This window comes from Salvelinus fontinalis, chromosome 12 (assembly GCF_029448725.1).
Source record: "Salvelinus fontinalis isolate EN_2023a chromosome 12, ASM2944872v1, whole genome shotgun sequence".
NCBI classification, from domain to species: domain Eukaryota; kingdom Metazoa; phylum Chordata; class Actinopteri; order Salmoniformes; family Salmonidae; genus Salvelinus; species Salvelinus fontinalis.
In genome coordinates, this window is record NC_074676.1 from 25,032,926 (window position 1) to 25,050,487 (window position 17,562).

At 43.9% G+C, this 17,562-nt stretch overlaps 1 protein-coding gene across 4 annotated transcripts in view; it reads left to right on the forward strand.

Annotated features, from left to right (window-relative positions):
* Positions 1 to 17,562, forward strand: part of LOC129867048 (S phase cyclin A-associated protein in the endoplasmic reticulum-like) — a 100,833-nt gene that overhangs the window by 27,263 nt on the left and 56,008 nt on the right. For 3 of the 4 annotated variants that reach the window (XM_055940159.1, XM_055940161.1, XM_055940162.1), the window contains 11 exons: positions 598 to 765; positions 921 to 978; positions 1,074 to 1,209; positions 1,351 to 1,462; positions 1,913 to 2,053; positions 2,308 to 2,463; positions 2,569 to 2,711; positions 2,862 to 2,943; positions 3,716 to 3,868; positions 6,803 to 6,910; positions 10,745 to 10,881. In XM_055940159.1, coding sequence (XP_055796134.1) covers positions 598 to 765; positions 921 to 978; positions 1,074 to 1,209; positions 1,351 to 1,462; positions 1,913 to 2,053; positions 2,308 to 2,463; positions 2,569 to 2,711; positions 2,862 to 2,943; positions 3,716 to 3,868; positions 6,803 to 6,910; positions 10,745 to 10,881 — 1,394 coding nt within the window. The remainder of the gene's footprint in view (positions 1 to 597; positions 766 to 920; positions 979 to 1,073; positions 1,210 to 1,350; positions 1,463 to 1,912; positions 2,054 to 2,307; positions 2,464 to 2,568; positions 2,712 to 2,861; positions 2,944 to 3,715; positions 3,869 to 6,802; positions 6,911 to 10,744; positions 10,882 to 17,562) is intronic. The other variant, XM_055940160.1, reaches the window with a different exon arrangement.

Genomic DNA, 17,562 nt, shown 5'->3' on the forward strand with positions numbered 1-17,562 from the left:
ATTACTTAAATGTAAATGTAATTTGTGACTAAGTAAAGGCAGTTTGTCAAGTTCATGTTGTAAGTGTAAAGACTAATAGAAATGGAGACATTTTGGGCTCCATCAGGCTGTTTAGACTCATCTAGTAAGTATTTATTCCTACACTATGTCAGTGAATTGGTCCCATGGTTGTGCCTCCTTCCACCATCTCGTCATTCTCACATTGAACGTGTTCTGCATGACTCCTGAATGCTTCCTCACCTGTGATCTTGTGATTGATCGTTTGGTGCGGTTTGTGCTTTTGGGTTTGATGTTCTTTTCTGTTTTTACATGTTATCATACTAAGGGTCTTGGGAACTTTTATAAATAGTACCGTTAGAGCTGTATGAAATTAAGAGTCATTGTTCTTGAATATAAAATTAATGGAATCTTAAGTTGATCACACCAAGCCCACCAGTATATACATTTAATAACATATTTCACAATCTTGATAAAAGCAATAGACAACATTCCTACATTTTAGAGAGGTAGAGATAGACCCTGACTGCCAGTGGGCTTAGTGAAACCTGAATGAGTAAGAAAGTGCTGTATGTGAGCGTGTGTGTGCCGTGTGTCCAGCCCCAGTCCATGGCAGAGGTCCTGGCAAAGAAGGAGGAGCTGGCTGACCGCCTGGAGAAGGCCAATGAGGAGGCTATCGCCAGCGCCATCGCTGAAGAGGAACAGCTGACCAGAGAGATCCAGGCTGAGAACAATGACCTGGAGACTGACAATGAGAGTGACTTCTCTGTAAGACACATACCTCACACGCTCTCTCAATTTTCTTTGGTCATATGAAGTGCTTTTGAAGTGGTAGGATCTCTTTCCCCCAGGTCTTGAGTTTTTCTCGCCTTGTAATATCCATATGATTGCCAGTGATCGTGAACTGATTATCTCTCTCCCAGGCCAGCAGTGGAGGTGGATTCAACATGGATTGGAGTGACATGCTAGCCGACTATGACGGTAAATCTCTTCTCTGTTTAATTGTAATATGTCTATAATGAGATGGGTTGAGTGTTGATGCTCTTGCTAAAGACACAGATGTGGTCAATGTCCAGACTCACCTCTCTCTGCAGCGCGGGAGCCGTGGCGTCAGAGCACCTCCTGGGGGGACATCGTGGAGGAGGAGCCTTCCAGACCACCTGGCCATGGAATCCACATGCACGAGAAACTGTCCTCCCCGTCTCGCAAAAGGTGAGACACACACCCTCATTTCACTCTGATGTTTGTCAGAGAAAAGATCTTGGTGCATGTCAAAGTTTGCTCCTATTTTGAACGACTGGGGAAGAGGACAGGATGGCAGGTGTAAGTTGTTTTTTCTGTCAAATTTGGCAGAACCATTGCAGAGTCTAAGAAAAAACATGAAGAGAAGCAGCTGAAGGCCCAGCAGCTCCGAGATAAACTGCGAGATGAGAAGACCCACAAACTGCAGAAGCTCCTGGAGAGGGTGAGCGGCCATACAGAGCCAACGGGAAACACCACAGCCTTGCTTAGCCCAGCTCAGCCTAGCCACGTGGAGAGCTTCTGTCAGCACACTGCCAAATAGAATCACTAAATAACAGAGGCCAGCTCTCAGTCTCGCTCAGCCCAGCTGGCCACAGACACGTCTGGGAGAGACGTAGCCCAAACTCAACAATCTTTCATGACGTTTGTTTTTGTTCTCCAGGCACTCATGAGATGAGTGTGCCCTTCAATAATCTTGAGTATTAACCACATAAGTACAGTACATGAAGTGGTGTATATTCACATGAATCCCTGTGGACATCGTACCAGAGCGGGTAGCAGCAAATGCTTTGAATGCAAGACACCATAATAGTGTCTGCCTTGGTTAGAGAATGTACATGAGTGAAATGAGCTGACCCAAGCTGTCTTTCCCTCCATCTCTTTCCCCTCACAGGAGAAGGAGGTCAGGAAATGGAAGGAGGAGTTGTTGGACCAGCGGCGGAGGATGATGGAGGAGAAGTTACTCCATGCAGAGTTCAAGCGGGAGCTGCAGCTCCAGGCCATAGTGAAGAAGGCTCAGGAGGAGGAGGCCAAGGTACAGGACTGACCCCTGGGACTCTGCACACCTAGCTACATGTCCAAGAGTTGAAGAATTTTCCTAATTAGATGTTGCTTTTGATAATAATTTTGGACATTGAGAATGTTCTTAAAAGCAAAGAAACAGGATCACAGAAAAAAGCAATGGCAAACTAGACTAGAGGCAGACTTAAAACTATTGTTATAATAATCACTTTTGTTTGTAGCTCATTGAGTCAGGCTTGTTGACCAGTCCCTTGTGTCTGTCTGCAGGTGAATGAGATAGCATTCATCAACACTCTGGAAGCTCAGAACAAGAGGCACGATGTGCTGGCCAAGCTGAACGAGTACGAGCAGCGCCTCAATGAGCTGCAGGAAGAGAGAGGCAGGAGACAGGAGGAGAAGCAGGCCAGAGACGAGGCTGTACAGGTAAGTGGACAGCAGCAGCTCCCCCTCTCCCCATTAGACTTCTCTGCCTTACCACCACAGTGTACAGTCCCACTGACTGGCTGTGGTCCCTGTCTGTCTCCCCAGGAGCGTAAGCGGGCTCTGGAGGCAGAGCGGCAGGCACGGGTGGAGGAGCTGCTTATGAGGAGGAAGGAGCAGGAGGCACGCATCGAGCAGCAGAAGCAGGAGAAAGAGAGGGCCAGGGAAGACGCTGCACGAGAGAGGGCCAGGTCTGTACCCCCTTGCTCAGTTGGAATCAACTATCTGTTTTTGTACTGTCAAATGGGCCCCTCAATGTGCTTTGTCTGAAATAGAATACCCCCCCACCCTAATCCGGAGGATCTTCTTCTCACTATTCCAGTCTGTTGTTCTCTCCACAGAGACAGAGAGGAGCGTCTGGCTGCCCTCAGCGCTGCTCAACAGGAGGCCATGGAGGAACTGCAGAAGAAGATCCAGATGAAGGTTAGTGAGGCTGCTGCACAATCTTACGTTATATCCACAAAGCATCTCCTCAAAAAATGTATAGCACCGTTATATCAACACACTTTGACATCAAATCACTTGCTGATAATGTTGCATAAAATGTTTGAAAGGTCTATCATTTATTTTCATCGAACACAATTAAAGCTAACAGGCCCTAGATGCCTTTAATTGCCCAACTTATAGGCATGCCCAATTTTAAGCTTTTTTTATTGCGTTCCAAAGGGATAACTTGAAATGACTAGATGTAGGTTAATGAAATAATCTGAAGAAAAAGATGTGATTATTTATTAGCCTATGTGGTTATAAGTATTTAGGCATATCATGTGAAATAGGGCTCATGTGGAATCATTTTCATAAGCATGTATGTCTAGAATATTTGTGGAGTGATCATATAGAAATAGCTAAACATTCTTCAACCACTCCAAAGCAATTGCATGTGGAGCAAGAACCACTGACTACTTTTTCTTTCTCAAAACACCTTCTGGTAACTCTTAACTGGTCAGGACCTTATGTGCTCCTCTAAAGATCTATCGACTAGGTTGGACTCTTATGACCAAAGAGGCTTCACGCATAGCTTTTATTTTTACTTGTAAGTGTAGTAGTAAAATGTCTCTCCTCAGCACTTAGGACCAATGTTCTACGCTGAGACACTTTGTGGATATGGTTCCTGTCTAAAGTTTACATTTCCTTGTTGTAGACCAGACTGAAGTCCCTCTTAATCTCATGATCTCTTGGTTGTTCTCCTTCCCAGCATGATGAGAGCAGTCGCAGGCACATGGAGCAGATTGAACAGAGGAAGGAGAAGGCAGCAGAACTCGGGAGTGGCAGACATGCCAACACTGACTATGCCCCCAAACTGACACCGTATGAGCGCAAGAAACAGTGCTCCTTGTGCAATGTTGTGGTATGTACACAAAGTCCCAGTCTGAAATGGTTTTCGATAGTTTAACAGATGTCTTTGTATTGTTCTTCGTGTAGATGATGATTGATATTTTGCCCACTTGTCCTTGGCATGTTTCTTCTGACACTAGACATGCCACTAGACACCTGCTAACATTAGACAGATGCTGACATGCTGAGTAGAGAAAGTATATACTAAATGGTTAATTGGCTTGATTCACTCTCCAGTGAGAAGTTCACCCTTTACTTCATTAACTTAATTCCTTGCACTAATTTGTGAGACTGATTGGCTTACATGCTTAACCTAAACTGAAGGGGAATGGCGCTGCAGCAGCTTTGTGGAGCGGTCCCCCTTGGCAGACTGTATGCATATAAATGCTCATGAGAAGGAGATTCAGCGGATTTTGGAAGAGAATGTATTTAGATGAGGATTTAACTGCATTGATTAAACATGATCTCTGGGGTGGAGATTTATGACTGGGCATGACTATGCTTTTCAAGTGACGGGCAACAAATCTATTGGCAGGCACATTTATCTGTGACGGACCAGGCCGGCTCTCACCGCAACAAGGTTGCGACACCTTGGAGCTCCAACTGGCATCAGATAAACAGGAGTGTGTGGGGGGAGGGGGGAATCTTGTTAACATTTCCGATGACCTTGGCTAGCATCTGACACTAGAGATCATCTATAGGCCAGCAGCCAGCACTCTATTTAATGACATTAAACCGAGGCCATCCGTAATGGGCTTTGTTCTAGCCCTTGGTGGGAGGAAACAACACGTCCACATCAACCTAACCTCATGCTGTTTGTGTCAATTCTTCATCTTCACGCCATGCTTCTGTCTGTGTATAGTCCAGCTCAGTTTTTCACACAGTTTGTGGTTTACTGTACCAGTGTTTTCAGTGTGTCGTTTTCCAGACATGCCACACTATATATAGTCACTCTGTGTGAGGAGCAAGAACGACCAAAGGGACATTGGTTCATCAGTTGGTGTGAGGATGAATCATTGACACAAACAAAAAGAGTACAGGGATAACATATTCTGCTTGATTTAGAAAAGGAATAGACCATCCTAGAGCCAATCACATTAATGTTGTTATATAGGCTACATTTGTTCACTGTAAATGTTTGTGTTGAGATGGATCATCCTTGGTGGATCTGTCAGCCACCGATTTCATACTGCAGTAACTACTATGATCCAGCTGTGCTGTCAGAAAGGAGAATGCCATTAAATACAGCCATTAGGGCATCTTCAGTATAACAATGCTCTCATATCTGTCTGACACATCACATGCTGTTTGAAGAAACTACGTGGCTACCCTTGGCACCTTTTGTTCTTAACCATGTCAATTCATTCCACTAAAGGCTTGTTGACTGCAGTCAAGTTCCTTACACCTACTAAACATTAGGACTCACTATTTGGTCAGATGGAGGAGAAAGTCTGTCTGATCTTATTGAAAACCAGTTGTAATGTATAGTGTCAGTCAGTAGTTAGGTTTCCATCCAATTTGCGACAGATTTTCATGCTAATATTCTAAAATCCTCATAAAGAAAATATGCATATTTTCCCACCAGTGGTGTTTCCACCAAACGGATTTGTTGCGGATAAAAGGTTGTGCGTGATGACGTAGTGCACACATTTACTTGTTTGCTTAAAGTTATATACCGATTAAAAATCTAAAGTTCAATGTGTTTCCATTGCATTTTCAACTCTACTGATCGTTTTGACACACACTGTTGAGTTAAATAGTAAATGTGTCAAGACCAGAGTAGGTACATGTGCTATAGCCAACAGCTGGCAGATACAGTGAGGGAAGACTAGTCTACATTATGAGATTATTATGGATAAGAGCAAGAATATTTTTAATTTGTCAAACAGCAGACAAGCAGCGATTATCATGTCACCAGAATAAGACCCTCAACCTTTATTGGAAAGGAGCATCAAGCTCATCACCGTGCACTTTCACCACCCTGTGAAGTTCATCACAACTTATTTCATCTGTAGCCTAATAATAGTGGGAAGACCACACACCATTTTATCGCGTGACTCCAAGTTTGCTTCAATATGATGGATATTATATAAATATTTGTGCATAAAGGCATTTCCACCACCATTTCTTTCATAGTACATTTTATCAACACAAAAAGATACCACCATGTCAAACGAACAAACTCTGTCTGCATTCATAAAATTATACCAAAACTACCTGTTTCCATCACAGTTGTCGTGATTTTCTTTTAATATGGTATGACTTTACTCACATATAAACTGTGGATGAAAATGTGGTTAGTGATGTAGCCAAGTAACTAAACCTTGAGTCCGTGTCGAGTTCCAAATGTGCTCGAGCCAGAGTCCAAGTCCGAATCACAAGTCGAGTCACGCCTGTCTATGGCTGAAGTTCTAGTCCCAGTGCTCGAGTTCTGGTCCAAATGCTCAGTGGGCATGAACTCAAAATCAAGTTATTGTCCCAGTCAGTTATAGTGCAAGAGGAATTATTTGGTCAATACATTTTTTGCTATACCTTTTCCTTTCTTTCTGTGCCACCAAATGTTTGCATATATGGTGCTGGTAACGTGAATAGTTTGTTAGCTAGCTATCTAATGAGGTTACATGACTGAAGAAGGTGTAGCCTAAACAAGGTGTAGCTGAAAAAAAACTGAACCCTTGCTGCGCATCACGTGCTGCTAATATTCTGCTTATCATAGCCTATCCAGTCCCAAGTGCAAATACTAGTCACAAGAAGGTGAGTCCAAGTCACCAATGGTCAAATCCATGTCGAGTCACAAGTTATGGGGACTAAATTCGGACTAGAGTCCTGGACTCGAGTACTACAACACTGGTTTAAATGGCCTCCCATGGGGGGGGACCCTGTCGACCCTGTCTGCCTCTGTCTCCATTGTGTCCTCAGCAGTGACTTCTGACCTGTGTGTTTGTAGATCACCACGGAAGTGCACCTGTACAGCCACACCAAGGGCAAGAGGCACCAGCAGGCCGTGAGAGACAGCAGCAGCATCCAGGGACGGGAGCTCTCAGATGAGGAAGTGGTGCGTACCGCCAAAGTCTTACCTCAAATAGAAAGATACCCCATCCACCATCCCAACAAAAGAATACCACTCAGATATTGTCTGTGATACTAAATCAAGGTTATTTGTCATTTATGACAGGCTCATTATTGTTGTTTATGAATCCTGTCATATAGTAGCTCTCTCGCAGGTCTTTGTGAGATTATAAATGGGCCCTGAAATGTAAACAGTTAGAGTTCAGTGACTCAGTTGAGGGGGTGACATCACCCCCATGTCTACAGGCCATTCTGTCACAGAGCACTTTTCATGGGAAGACTGCTTGTAAAAGGAAGGAGGCTTCTCAGCCTGCTCTGCAATATGAGATTGCCTTTTCAGCATGCTGCTCTTTGTGAGGCTGACAACTGTTGGTGCTATATGCATCACCTTTGGCCCTAGCAGCTCCTTCATTCAAACCTGTTCTCACTGGCTGATCATTAATCCCCCCACCTTCCACTCTAAATCATTTGCTTTCCAACTGCAGCCCATTTCTCTGTTTGACAGTATGATAAACAAGGCATTTGCAATGAAGGCATGCAAATCTCCAATACAGTACTATGGCCACAGCCAGTATCACACTATCTCTTCAGACTGCCTTTAAACCATGCAGTGTAGGCTATGCTTCACAATAGTAGTGGCGGGTGGGGTTTGAAATGGCCAAGCTAACGGGTCCAAACGATTGCAATGTATGTACTATGGATCAGCAGCATGATGTTTTCTGTGTAATAATAGCTCTTTGTTGTAATGGGATAGACATGCTCTTAGCATTTACTGCACTATGTTTCCATTATGGGGTATTTAGCCCTGCTAGCAGGAGATGGAGAAATGTCTTGGGATTTTTGTTTAGATAGACTACGCTTGCCTGCCTTTATTTTTATGTCCTGCTCGTTTTGGTGTGCAGTATTTAATTCATGCAACTGGCAACTATTTTCCAGCCGTTGGTTCCATAACTCTTTCTGGAATGAAAGATTTTTAATTAAAATGAAGATTGTTGGCTGAACTGTACAGGGTTCACTACATAGTTTTTCAGTGAAGGCGGGCGGCAGATGCCCCAAAGCTTCATATTTAGTCATCTTCTCCCGTTTTGAAGGCCTCACAAATTAAATTGAGGAGAAAATGATTATCTACAGGGCTGGATCGATGTGCAGAGATAACGGCTGGGATTGCAATCACTCTCTTTACTTAAATGTATAAGTTGTCACCTGTCCTGTTTTAAGATGATATAGGAAATGTCCAGGACCCCTCGTGTTTGACATGTTGGATTTATTTATTGGCACAAAAACACCAGTGAACTCTCCAAGGGACTACTCCCCCCTCCCCAGCCCCTCTCCTGCACCCTCAGCTGGGCCTCTGACGGTTTGGCTGTGGGACTGACCTGGGCCACCAGAGGGATCGCTAGGCTGTGGTGGACTCAGGCCTCTGGGTATAAGAGTTGACCTCATGGAGCCAGCACTAAATTAGGTTCTTGTTGATGATGAATCCCCTCTGGTGGCCAGAGAGCCCTGTTGAAATACACAGAGTGCCAGCTGAAGTAACCCCGTCTCTGCCAGGCAATCAGAAAAAAAGTGTACAGAGTTGTAAAGTCTTTTAACTAGTCGAAGGAGTGAAGTTGCGGTTCAGATGTCCTAAAAGACAAAAATGTAATTGAAAGAGTTGTTAAGGAACAGCGTGCTAAAGAATTAGGCACTCAGAGGACGTAGAGAACAAACATTATATTTTGGGATTGTAATCGGTCTGTAATCTTTCATCTTCATGTGTACAGTGTTGCTAGTGCTACAGAACTTGAATGTCACAAAGCATTCAGCTCCATTTGAAAAATAGTCCCGTGAACAGTTGCTTAGATGGTGTGTAACTGGATTCATTATGCCATCACATTGTACCCAACATGACATACAGCTGTCTGTTTCACACCAAGTGAGAAAGCCAACTTCGTCTTGGACAAAAGAGGTGGTGGGGGAACATATCACTTAGATTGTGCCTGTCTCTAAAGAGGCCTGTTTTCTGGGCACTGTGGGTGTGTAATGTTCAGACAGCTCTCTGGTTACTCCCTCCAGAATGGAACACAAGAGAAGCCGTGTGTAGTAGGTAATGTGAAGGAGCTCTGCCCTCAGGCCTGGCTCTGTGGCCTATTGTCCTGCTGCTTCAGCCAGACACCTGTCTGTCACACTGCCTCATCAGATCACCTGACAAGATACAGAAAATCACTAATAGTTTTAAGTTCACATAGAAGCATTAGGCTATTACATGGTAATCTTGATATCAATTAAATATGTACATTAATTAATGTTTAAGCTCCCTTCAAACTGTCTTTGATGTGATTTTGAGATTAGTAATGTCTTTGAGGTGTTGCTGAAACAATTCTGTTTAGTAAACGGCAGTAGCACAGGAGTGGATAGGCTCTCAGGGAGAATACAGAACAGCTGCCTCAAGCAAGGCAGAGCCACGGTCATGACTGAAAGGCTCAACTGAACAATATTGCACTACACATGTCAGCACACAAGTGCTTATTTTGTATCTAACTCATTCATTAAAGACAGGTGACATTTATTCAAGATGTGTTAAATTCCAGTGAAAAATAGTTTAGATTTTCATGTGATGTTTCCCATCAGTAAATACCCTAGATGTTTATTTTTCCCTTCAATCCCGTTAAAATGATGCTATCATTGATTCACCTGTCACGTCACATTGTATTCCTGTTAGGCCTGTATCTCTACTGATCTTAGAGGAGCTACTTTCTAATCACCCTGAACCTCCCTCTGATTGATCAGGTTGGTCACAAATCAATAAGTCAAACAAATAAAGGAATAAGAATTGATTCTCGGTCCTGTTTATGATTGCTATTATGACTCCTGGATTGCTGAGCGCTTTAGCACGTGGTTAACTGTAGGTCTTCTCTAGTTGTGCTTATGATGACAACACCTGTCTTTCAAGAGTTTCATCTGAAACTCCTATTCAAGCAGCAGGTGCACTGCCAAAACTTGACAAAAAGGAATGGCATGCCACACGCAGCCTAGGCTGCTGAATGGAAACGGTTATCTTGTGGACCATCCCATCCTCTAGAGTTTTGGATGACAACATAATTGGGTAATTGGTTTCTTGCACATACATCATGTTCTTTTAAATTGGATTACCTCTCTCTGTCTCCTGGTGGAGATATCAGCTTGATCTGATCTGACAGGCCTGGTGTGGTGCACACTAGACTGGAAGCGACGCCTCTTCCCCCTTCAGCATTATCATGGGTATGCGGCTTCAAACGAACAGCAATTGTTGCAGAGGCCCTGATAATGACAGGATACAATTGCTCTGCCCAGAGGTGTATATGCCACACAATGGACACACATCTGCCATTTCAATGGATAAGCTTCTACTTATAGTAGATTGCCTGGGCTTAGATTCAACTGCTTCTTTTTTATTGTGATATGGACATAATTAGCTACATGTATATTATGGTACAACAGGTTTTGTGTTCTCAGTTTAACTGCCTACAGCTTTGAAGATCCTTGCTTTAGTTTGATAGACTATCCACCAAGTCTATGATATCCTTGTGGTGATATGGGTGAGCTCACAAAGAGGACTGCTGGCTATATTGCAAATATTTGTTGGTGCTGGCAGCAGGTGACTCTCTCAGTAGCTGGATGTTATGTCTACGGAGGGAATATGGGACCCTAGATAATTACTCCTGTCCCATAAGGCCCAGTTCATTGTCACACCTTTGCACTTTTCTGTTGAACCCTTTTTCTTCCTCTCACTCCTTGTGTGTCCATCTCGATTTCAGAATGAGCTAATGAGATTGTAATTAATTGTTTTCATGCGTTTCAGGAGCATCTTTCATTAAAGAAGTACATAGTGGACATTGTGACGGACAACACTGTCTCCTCCGAGAGCGGGAAGGATGGAGAGGAGAGGCAGAAGGCACGCAAGAAGGCAAAGAAGCTCCGCACACGCATGAACTCCAGGTGATGCATCTATCTGTTACGTCTCTCTTTCTCTCTCTGTGACAGCGGACAACGTTTCCAGCGAGGAGGCGCTTTATGAGTGACGAGGAGATGGAGAGCAGACGTTATGTGCATCACAGCTGTATAAAGAATAATACTGATGAGTTAAATTTATGGCCACTTTCTGTGATTGAGGAGGAAAACTGAGAATCGATCTGAGGGCCCAGGCTTTCACCTGTTAAGAGCTTTCCCCCTAATTGCTGCCACGGTGAGCCAAAACTGAAGCCTCCTTCAGTGTACAATAGTATGTTAAAGTATGTGTAAACCATGCCTATTTTTCTTTCTCCGAGCTATTGATTTTTAAATGAAGTATCAAAGAAAATCAATAGTAATCAACAAATAGGAGGCAACGCGCCACCGTGTCAGATCCCAGGCATGGGCTCAATCAGTTTAGTAGCCGGTCACAACAAGGGAGGGAGGATGGGGTTTGGGGGCAGGAGAGGGATACGACAGAGTAGAGAAAAAGTTGTGGGATGAGCTATTTGTCACGGGGCAGGTTGGAGTGTGGGGTGTCTGGGGGAGTGCAGCACCAGAGATGACATGCGTCTCTGAGCCGCATCCTTACCTCTTACTCACACACAGTCCTGTATTGTAGTCACTTTTATTACCAGGATACACACATTGTGATGGATCCGTCTTTGCTATGAAGTCTATTTTTAGCAGTGCTCGCTAACATTTTAACTGAACACAGCTGGTACAAAGTACTATTTTTTTTAAATGGTAGATACAAAAATACAAATAAAAACGCGGCAGTAGTAATGTTAAGGGGGAACTTGAACATATATTGTTCAAGTTCCCCCTTAACATTACTACTGCCGCGTTTTTATTTGTATTTTTCAAGTTCCCCCTTAACATTACTACTGCCGCGTTTTTATTTGTATTTTTGTATCTACCATTTAAAAAAAATAGTACTTTGCTTTCAGTGATATGTATCATTGAGTATTGCTGCTGTTACTTCTCTTATGGAAGGGCTTGGGGCTGAGAAAACAACAATATAATCTGCCTGTTCCCTGTCACTCCCAGGCACAGCCCTCTCTCCAGCCTCAGCCCCAACCTGAGCCCTGCTGAGACTAGCACTCCCAGGCACAGCCCTCTCTCCAGCCTCAGCCCCAACCTGAGCCCTGCTGAGACTAGCACTCCCAGGCACAGCCCTCTCTCCAGCCTCAGCCCCAACCTGAGCCCTGCTGAGACTAGCACTCCCAGGCACAGCCCTCTCTCCAGCCTCAGCCTCAGCCCCAACCTGAGCCCTGCTGAGACTAGCACTCCCAGGCACAGCCCTCTCTCCAGCCTCAGCCCCAACCTGAGCCCTGCTGAGACTAGCACTCCCAGGCACAGCCCTCTCTCCAGCCTCAGCCCCAACCTGAGCCCTGCTGAGACTAGCACTCCCAGGCACAGCCCTCTCTCCAGCCTCAGCCCCAACCTGAGCCCTGCTGAGACTAGCACTCAAAGGCACAAGGCTTTCAGAGGTAGTAAATAACACAAAGCCCCTGCTAGCATAAAGGTGAACAGCTCCACCGCTGGGTGGAAATGAGCCGTTTTATTGAAGCGTGGCAGGGTGTCTGTAAAATGCAAGAAGTTTTCATTGGACTCTGGGGCGGGCTTGTACTTCCCATCATAAACTACTGAACACAGTTTAACCCAAATGTTTGCGGTTTGGCTGTCTTTCCTTCAGTCATATAGGGCTGCTTTTCTTTTAAGAAAATATGCTGTTGAAAAGGCATGTAAGTAGCATGTCATTTTGTCAGGATGCGTTCTGGACTTTAAAACAAGGATTTGGAAGAGTGTACCTGCTCCTGTAGGGCAAGCCGTTTGGCTGTAGCCCACTGTGTTTCCTATGGCTGGGAACAGAGTCCGTAGTGTGTGAGTGGAGCTCAGAAAGAGGTTGGCACACAAAGACACCTCTGTGTGCAACCTGGAGAGGTGAGCATAGCCTTACTCATTTCACCCAGTGGAGGAGCTGGAGGGGTCCATATACACATGCACACCATGTTCCTGTGAGATGAGGCCCAAGGTAAGCCACTAGAGATTTCATGCTCATCAAGCCAACTTACTCCTAGTTTAAACAACCTGTCCCATTTGGGTGCACAGTGTAGAAGTCCACTCCGACAATTTAGCCGACGGTTTAGCTTCTATCCATAATGCGCACTATATACAGGAACACAGCATCAAACAGTATACACTGAATTGGTTATGTCTGCCTCCAAAGGTAGATATTTTTACAGCATTGGCTCTCTGTCAGGGTCAGTTCAGATGAATAAAGAAGCTTGATTAATTGATTATTAGTTCTGCATTGTAGATTTGTGCTTTTTCCTTTATTGCAGTTTACTAATATTTATAGCCGCAGCCCGTTTAGCCGGGCCTGCTGCGGATCATGATGAATGGCTCAGCAATTGCTCCCCGTTTAACATGGGTGGGTGTAAACCTGTCAGATTTATATTGTAATATCAGAATGACAAACAGGCCAGGTATAGTTCAGTTTCTGGTGAAAGCGAGGCAGCAAAGAAAATGTATTCAGTTGTCTTTGAGGACATGGTAAATAATGTGATAGAATGATGGACCTCAGTCTTACAAACTAGCCGTTTTGCTGGTCAGTTTACTCAGAGTACATACAGCTTTTAAGCACCCTGACCATGGCTTTGAATATCTCAGGGTAATGCCTCTCAGGTAATGCCGTTTATGGTGTTTTCTCTCTGTAAACAAGATTTATTTTTCATACATTCGGAAACGACAGTACTAATAGTATTTCATATTAAGTTTGTGAAAGCATTGTGAAAATGCATACATCCTCGGTTTATCCTGTAATCTTTGTCTGTGGGAATGTACGTACCCATTCACCTACAGTGACTGTCTACTCTGGAGCCCTGTGTTTGTGATCGAATTACCTTCAATTAAGCCCTCAAAATGTATCCCTCTACAATCCTGTATACCAGCCATACCAGTCTTCAAAATTGAGACCAAAACACTGGCATTTTTTCGACCCTTTGACTTGGAAGTGCGATACCAATTTTATTTTAAATTATTGGTCACTAGGGTGCCAGTGCATTTTCTTTAGCTGATCATGTTTTTGGTTGAACATTTCTTAACCTTCCCGATTTGAAATGTTGACTGCAAAATAGGCCTACCTGACAGAATGATATCATAATGGTTTGTATCAATCACGGGACATTTTGTTTTGCCAATTCTGCCAGCACATGTAGCCTCACTGTACGTTGTACAGGCCAAACACACTGCTCTCTTGCTAGGCACGCAATTTAATTTAATTGTTTTGGGGGGGATTGTTCCCGTACCCCAAAAGTCGGCTCCTGTGTGGTTTAACCATTGTTGTGAGCTATGCCATGTAACTCACTATTTAAAAAATGTGTTGGCAGTTGGGGCAGTGTCAAAAGGGCCCTGAAATGAGAAAGCAGCATCTCTGCTCTATTTTGAAGACTTAAATGGTACAAGGACATGTAGTTTATATACACTGCTCCAAAAAATTAAGGGAACGCTAAAATAACACATCCTAGATCTGAATGAATTAAATATTCTTTTTTTTATTTTTTATTTTTATTTTTCTCCCCTTTTCTCCCCAATTTTCGTGGTATCCAATCGCTAGTAATTACTATCTTGTCTCATCGCTACAACTCCCGTACGGGCTCGGGAGAGACGAAGGTCGAAAGCCATGCGTCCTCCGAGGCACAACCCAACCAAGCCGCACTGCTTCTTTAACACAGCGCGCCTCCAACCCGGAAGCCAGCCGCACCAATGTGTCGGAGGAAACACCGTGCACCTGGCCCCCTTGGTTAGCGCGCACTGCGCCCAGCCCGCCACAGGAGTCGCTGGAGCGCGATGAGACAAGGAAATCCCTACCGGCCAAACCCTCCCTAACCCGGACGATGCTAGCCCAATTGTGTGTCGCCCCACGGACCTCACGGTCGCGGCCGGCTGCGACAGAGCCTGGGGGCGAACCCAGAGACTCTGGTGGCGCAGTTAGCACTGCGATGCAGTGCCCTAGACCACTGCGCCACCCGGGAGGCCTATGAATTAAATATTCTTATTAAATACTTTTTTCTTTACATAGTTGAATGTGCTGACCACAAAATCACACACAAATTATCCATGTAAATCAAATTTATCAACCCATGGAGGTCTGGATTTGGAGTCACACTCAAAATTAAAGTGGAGAACCACACTACAGGCTGATCCAACTTTGATGTAATGTCCTTTTACCTTGTCAATAGGGGGGCGCTGTTTTCACTTTTGAAAAAATCGTGCCCAAATTAGACAGCCTCGTACTCTGTTCTAGATCATACAATATGCATATTATTATTACTATTGGATAGAAAACACTCTGAAGTTTCTAAAACTGTTTGAATTATATCTGTGAGTAAAACAGAACTCATTTGGCAGCAAACTTCCATACAGGAAGTGAAAAATCTGAAAACGAGGCTCTGTTTCAGGGCCTGCCTATTCAACTGGCTTTTATTTATCGATATGTATGCACTTCATACGCCTTCCACTAGATGTCAACAGGCAGTGGAAGGTGGAATGGGGTGTCTAGCTTGATCTGAGGCCGAACAAGAGCTTTTGGAGTGACAGGTCCGGTATTTGCTTTGTCTTCGACGGTGCACGAGGGACCTCGACATTGTCTTCTGAAAAGCGTTGGGTATACACGGCGAATATCTCCGGCTCTGATTTTATTTGATACATATGATAATAAGTAGTAGGTTTTTTCAACTGAGTTTTATCAGTTTATTCAACGTTTATTGGGACTTTTGGAATTTTCCGTTCTTTGCGCCAAGAGAGGGTGGGAATGTTAGCAACCTTGGCTAGCAATGTGGCGCGAATTTGACAGAAGAAATGGACATTCTAAAACCAAACAACGATTTATTCTGGAAATAGGACTCCTTGTACAACATTCTGATGGAAGCTCAGCAAAAGTAAGACAACATTGATGATGTTATTTCGTATTTCTGTGTAATATGTTGATGCCTATTCTCCGCCGTTTTGGTGAGCGCTGTCTCACAATAACCCAAGCTGTATGTTGTGGTAAAGTTATTTTTAAAAATCTAACACAGCGGTTGCATTAAGAACGAATGTATCTTTCATTTGCCATACAACAAGTATTTTTATGTAAAGTTTATGATGAGTTCTTTGGTCAGATTAGGTGAGTGTCCAAAATATCTCCGGACATTCTGGGGAAATTTTGCTATGTATTCACAATGTATAACCACGATTTGCAGCTCTAAATATCCACATTTTCGAACAAAACATAAATGTATTGTATAACATGATGTTATAAGACTGTCATCTGATGAAGTTGTCCAAAGGTTAGTGATTCATTTTATATATTTTGCTGGTTTTTTCAAAAGCTACTTTTGCGGTGAATAAATGCGTTTATGTGTTTGGCTATTGTGGTAAGCTAATATATTCTATATTGTGTTTTCGCTGTAAAACACTTAAATCGGAAATATTGGCTGGATTCACAAGATGTTTATTTTTCATAAATGTTTTATGATGAGTATTTAGGTATTTCACGTTGCTCTCTGTAATTATTCTGGCTGCTTTGGTGCTATTTTTGATGGTGGCTGCAATGTAAAACTATGATTTATACCTCAAATATGCACATTTTCGAACAAAACATAAATGTATTGTATAACATGTTATAAGACTGTCATCTGATGAAGTTGTTTCTTGGTTAGTGACTAATTTTATCTCTATTTTGTCGGTTTTGTGAAAGCTACCTATGCGGTAGAAACATGGTGAAAATATGCGGTTGTGTGTTTGGCTATTATGGTTAACTAATAGAAATACATATTGTGTTTTCGCTGTAAAACATTAAAAAAATCGGAAATGATGGCTGGATTCACAAGATGTTTATCTTTCATTTGCTGTATTGGACTTGTGATTTAATGAAAATTATATTATATGATATCCCTGTCCCGTTAGGCTAGGCTATGCTAGTCAGCTTTTTTGATGAGGAGGATCCCGGATCCGGGAGGGTGATGAAGTAGAGGTTGAAACAAGTCAAAATGAGGCTCATTAGTGTGTGTGGCCTCCACGTGCCTGTATGACCTCCCTACAACGCCTGGGCATGCTCTCCTGATGCGGTGGTGGATGGTCTCCTGAGGGATCTCCTCCCAGACCTGGACTAAAGCATCTGCCAACTCCTGGACAGTCTGTGGTGCAACGTGGCGTTGGTGGATGGAGCGAGACATGATGTCCCAGATGTGCTCAATTGGATTCAGGTCTGGGGAACGGGCGGGCCAGTCCATAGCATCAATGCCTTCCTCTTGCAGGAACTGCTGACACACTCCAGCCACATGAGGTCTAGCATTGTCTTGCATTAGGAGGAACCCAGGGCCAACCGCACCAGCATATGGTCTCACAAGGGGTCTGAGGATCTCATCTCGGTACCTAATGGCAGTCAGGCTACCTCTGGCGAGCACATGGAGGGCTGTGCGGCCTCCCCAAAGAAATGCCACCCCACACCATGACTGACCCACCGCCAAACCGGTCATGCTGGAGGATGTTGCAGGCAGCAGAACGTTCTCCACGGCATCTCCAGACTCTGTCACGTCTGTCACATGTGCTCATGTGCTCAGTGTGAACCTGCTTTCATCTGTGAAGAGCACAGGGCGCCAGTGGCGAATTTGCCAATCT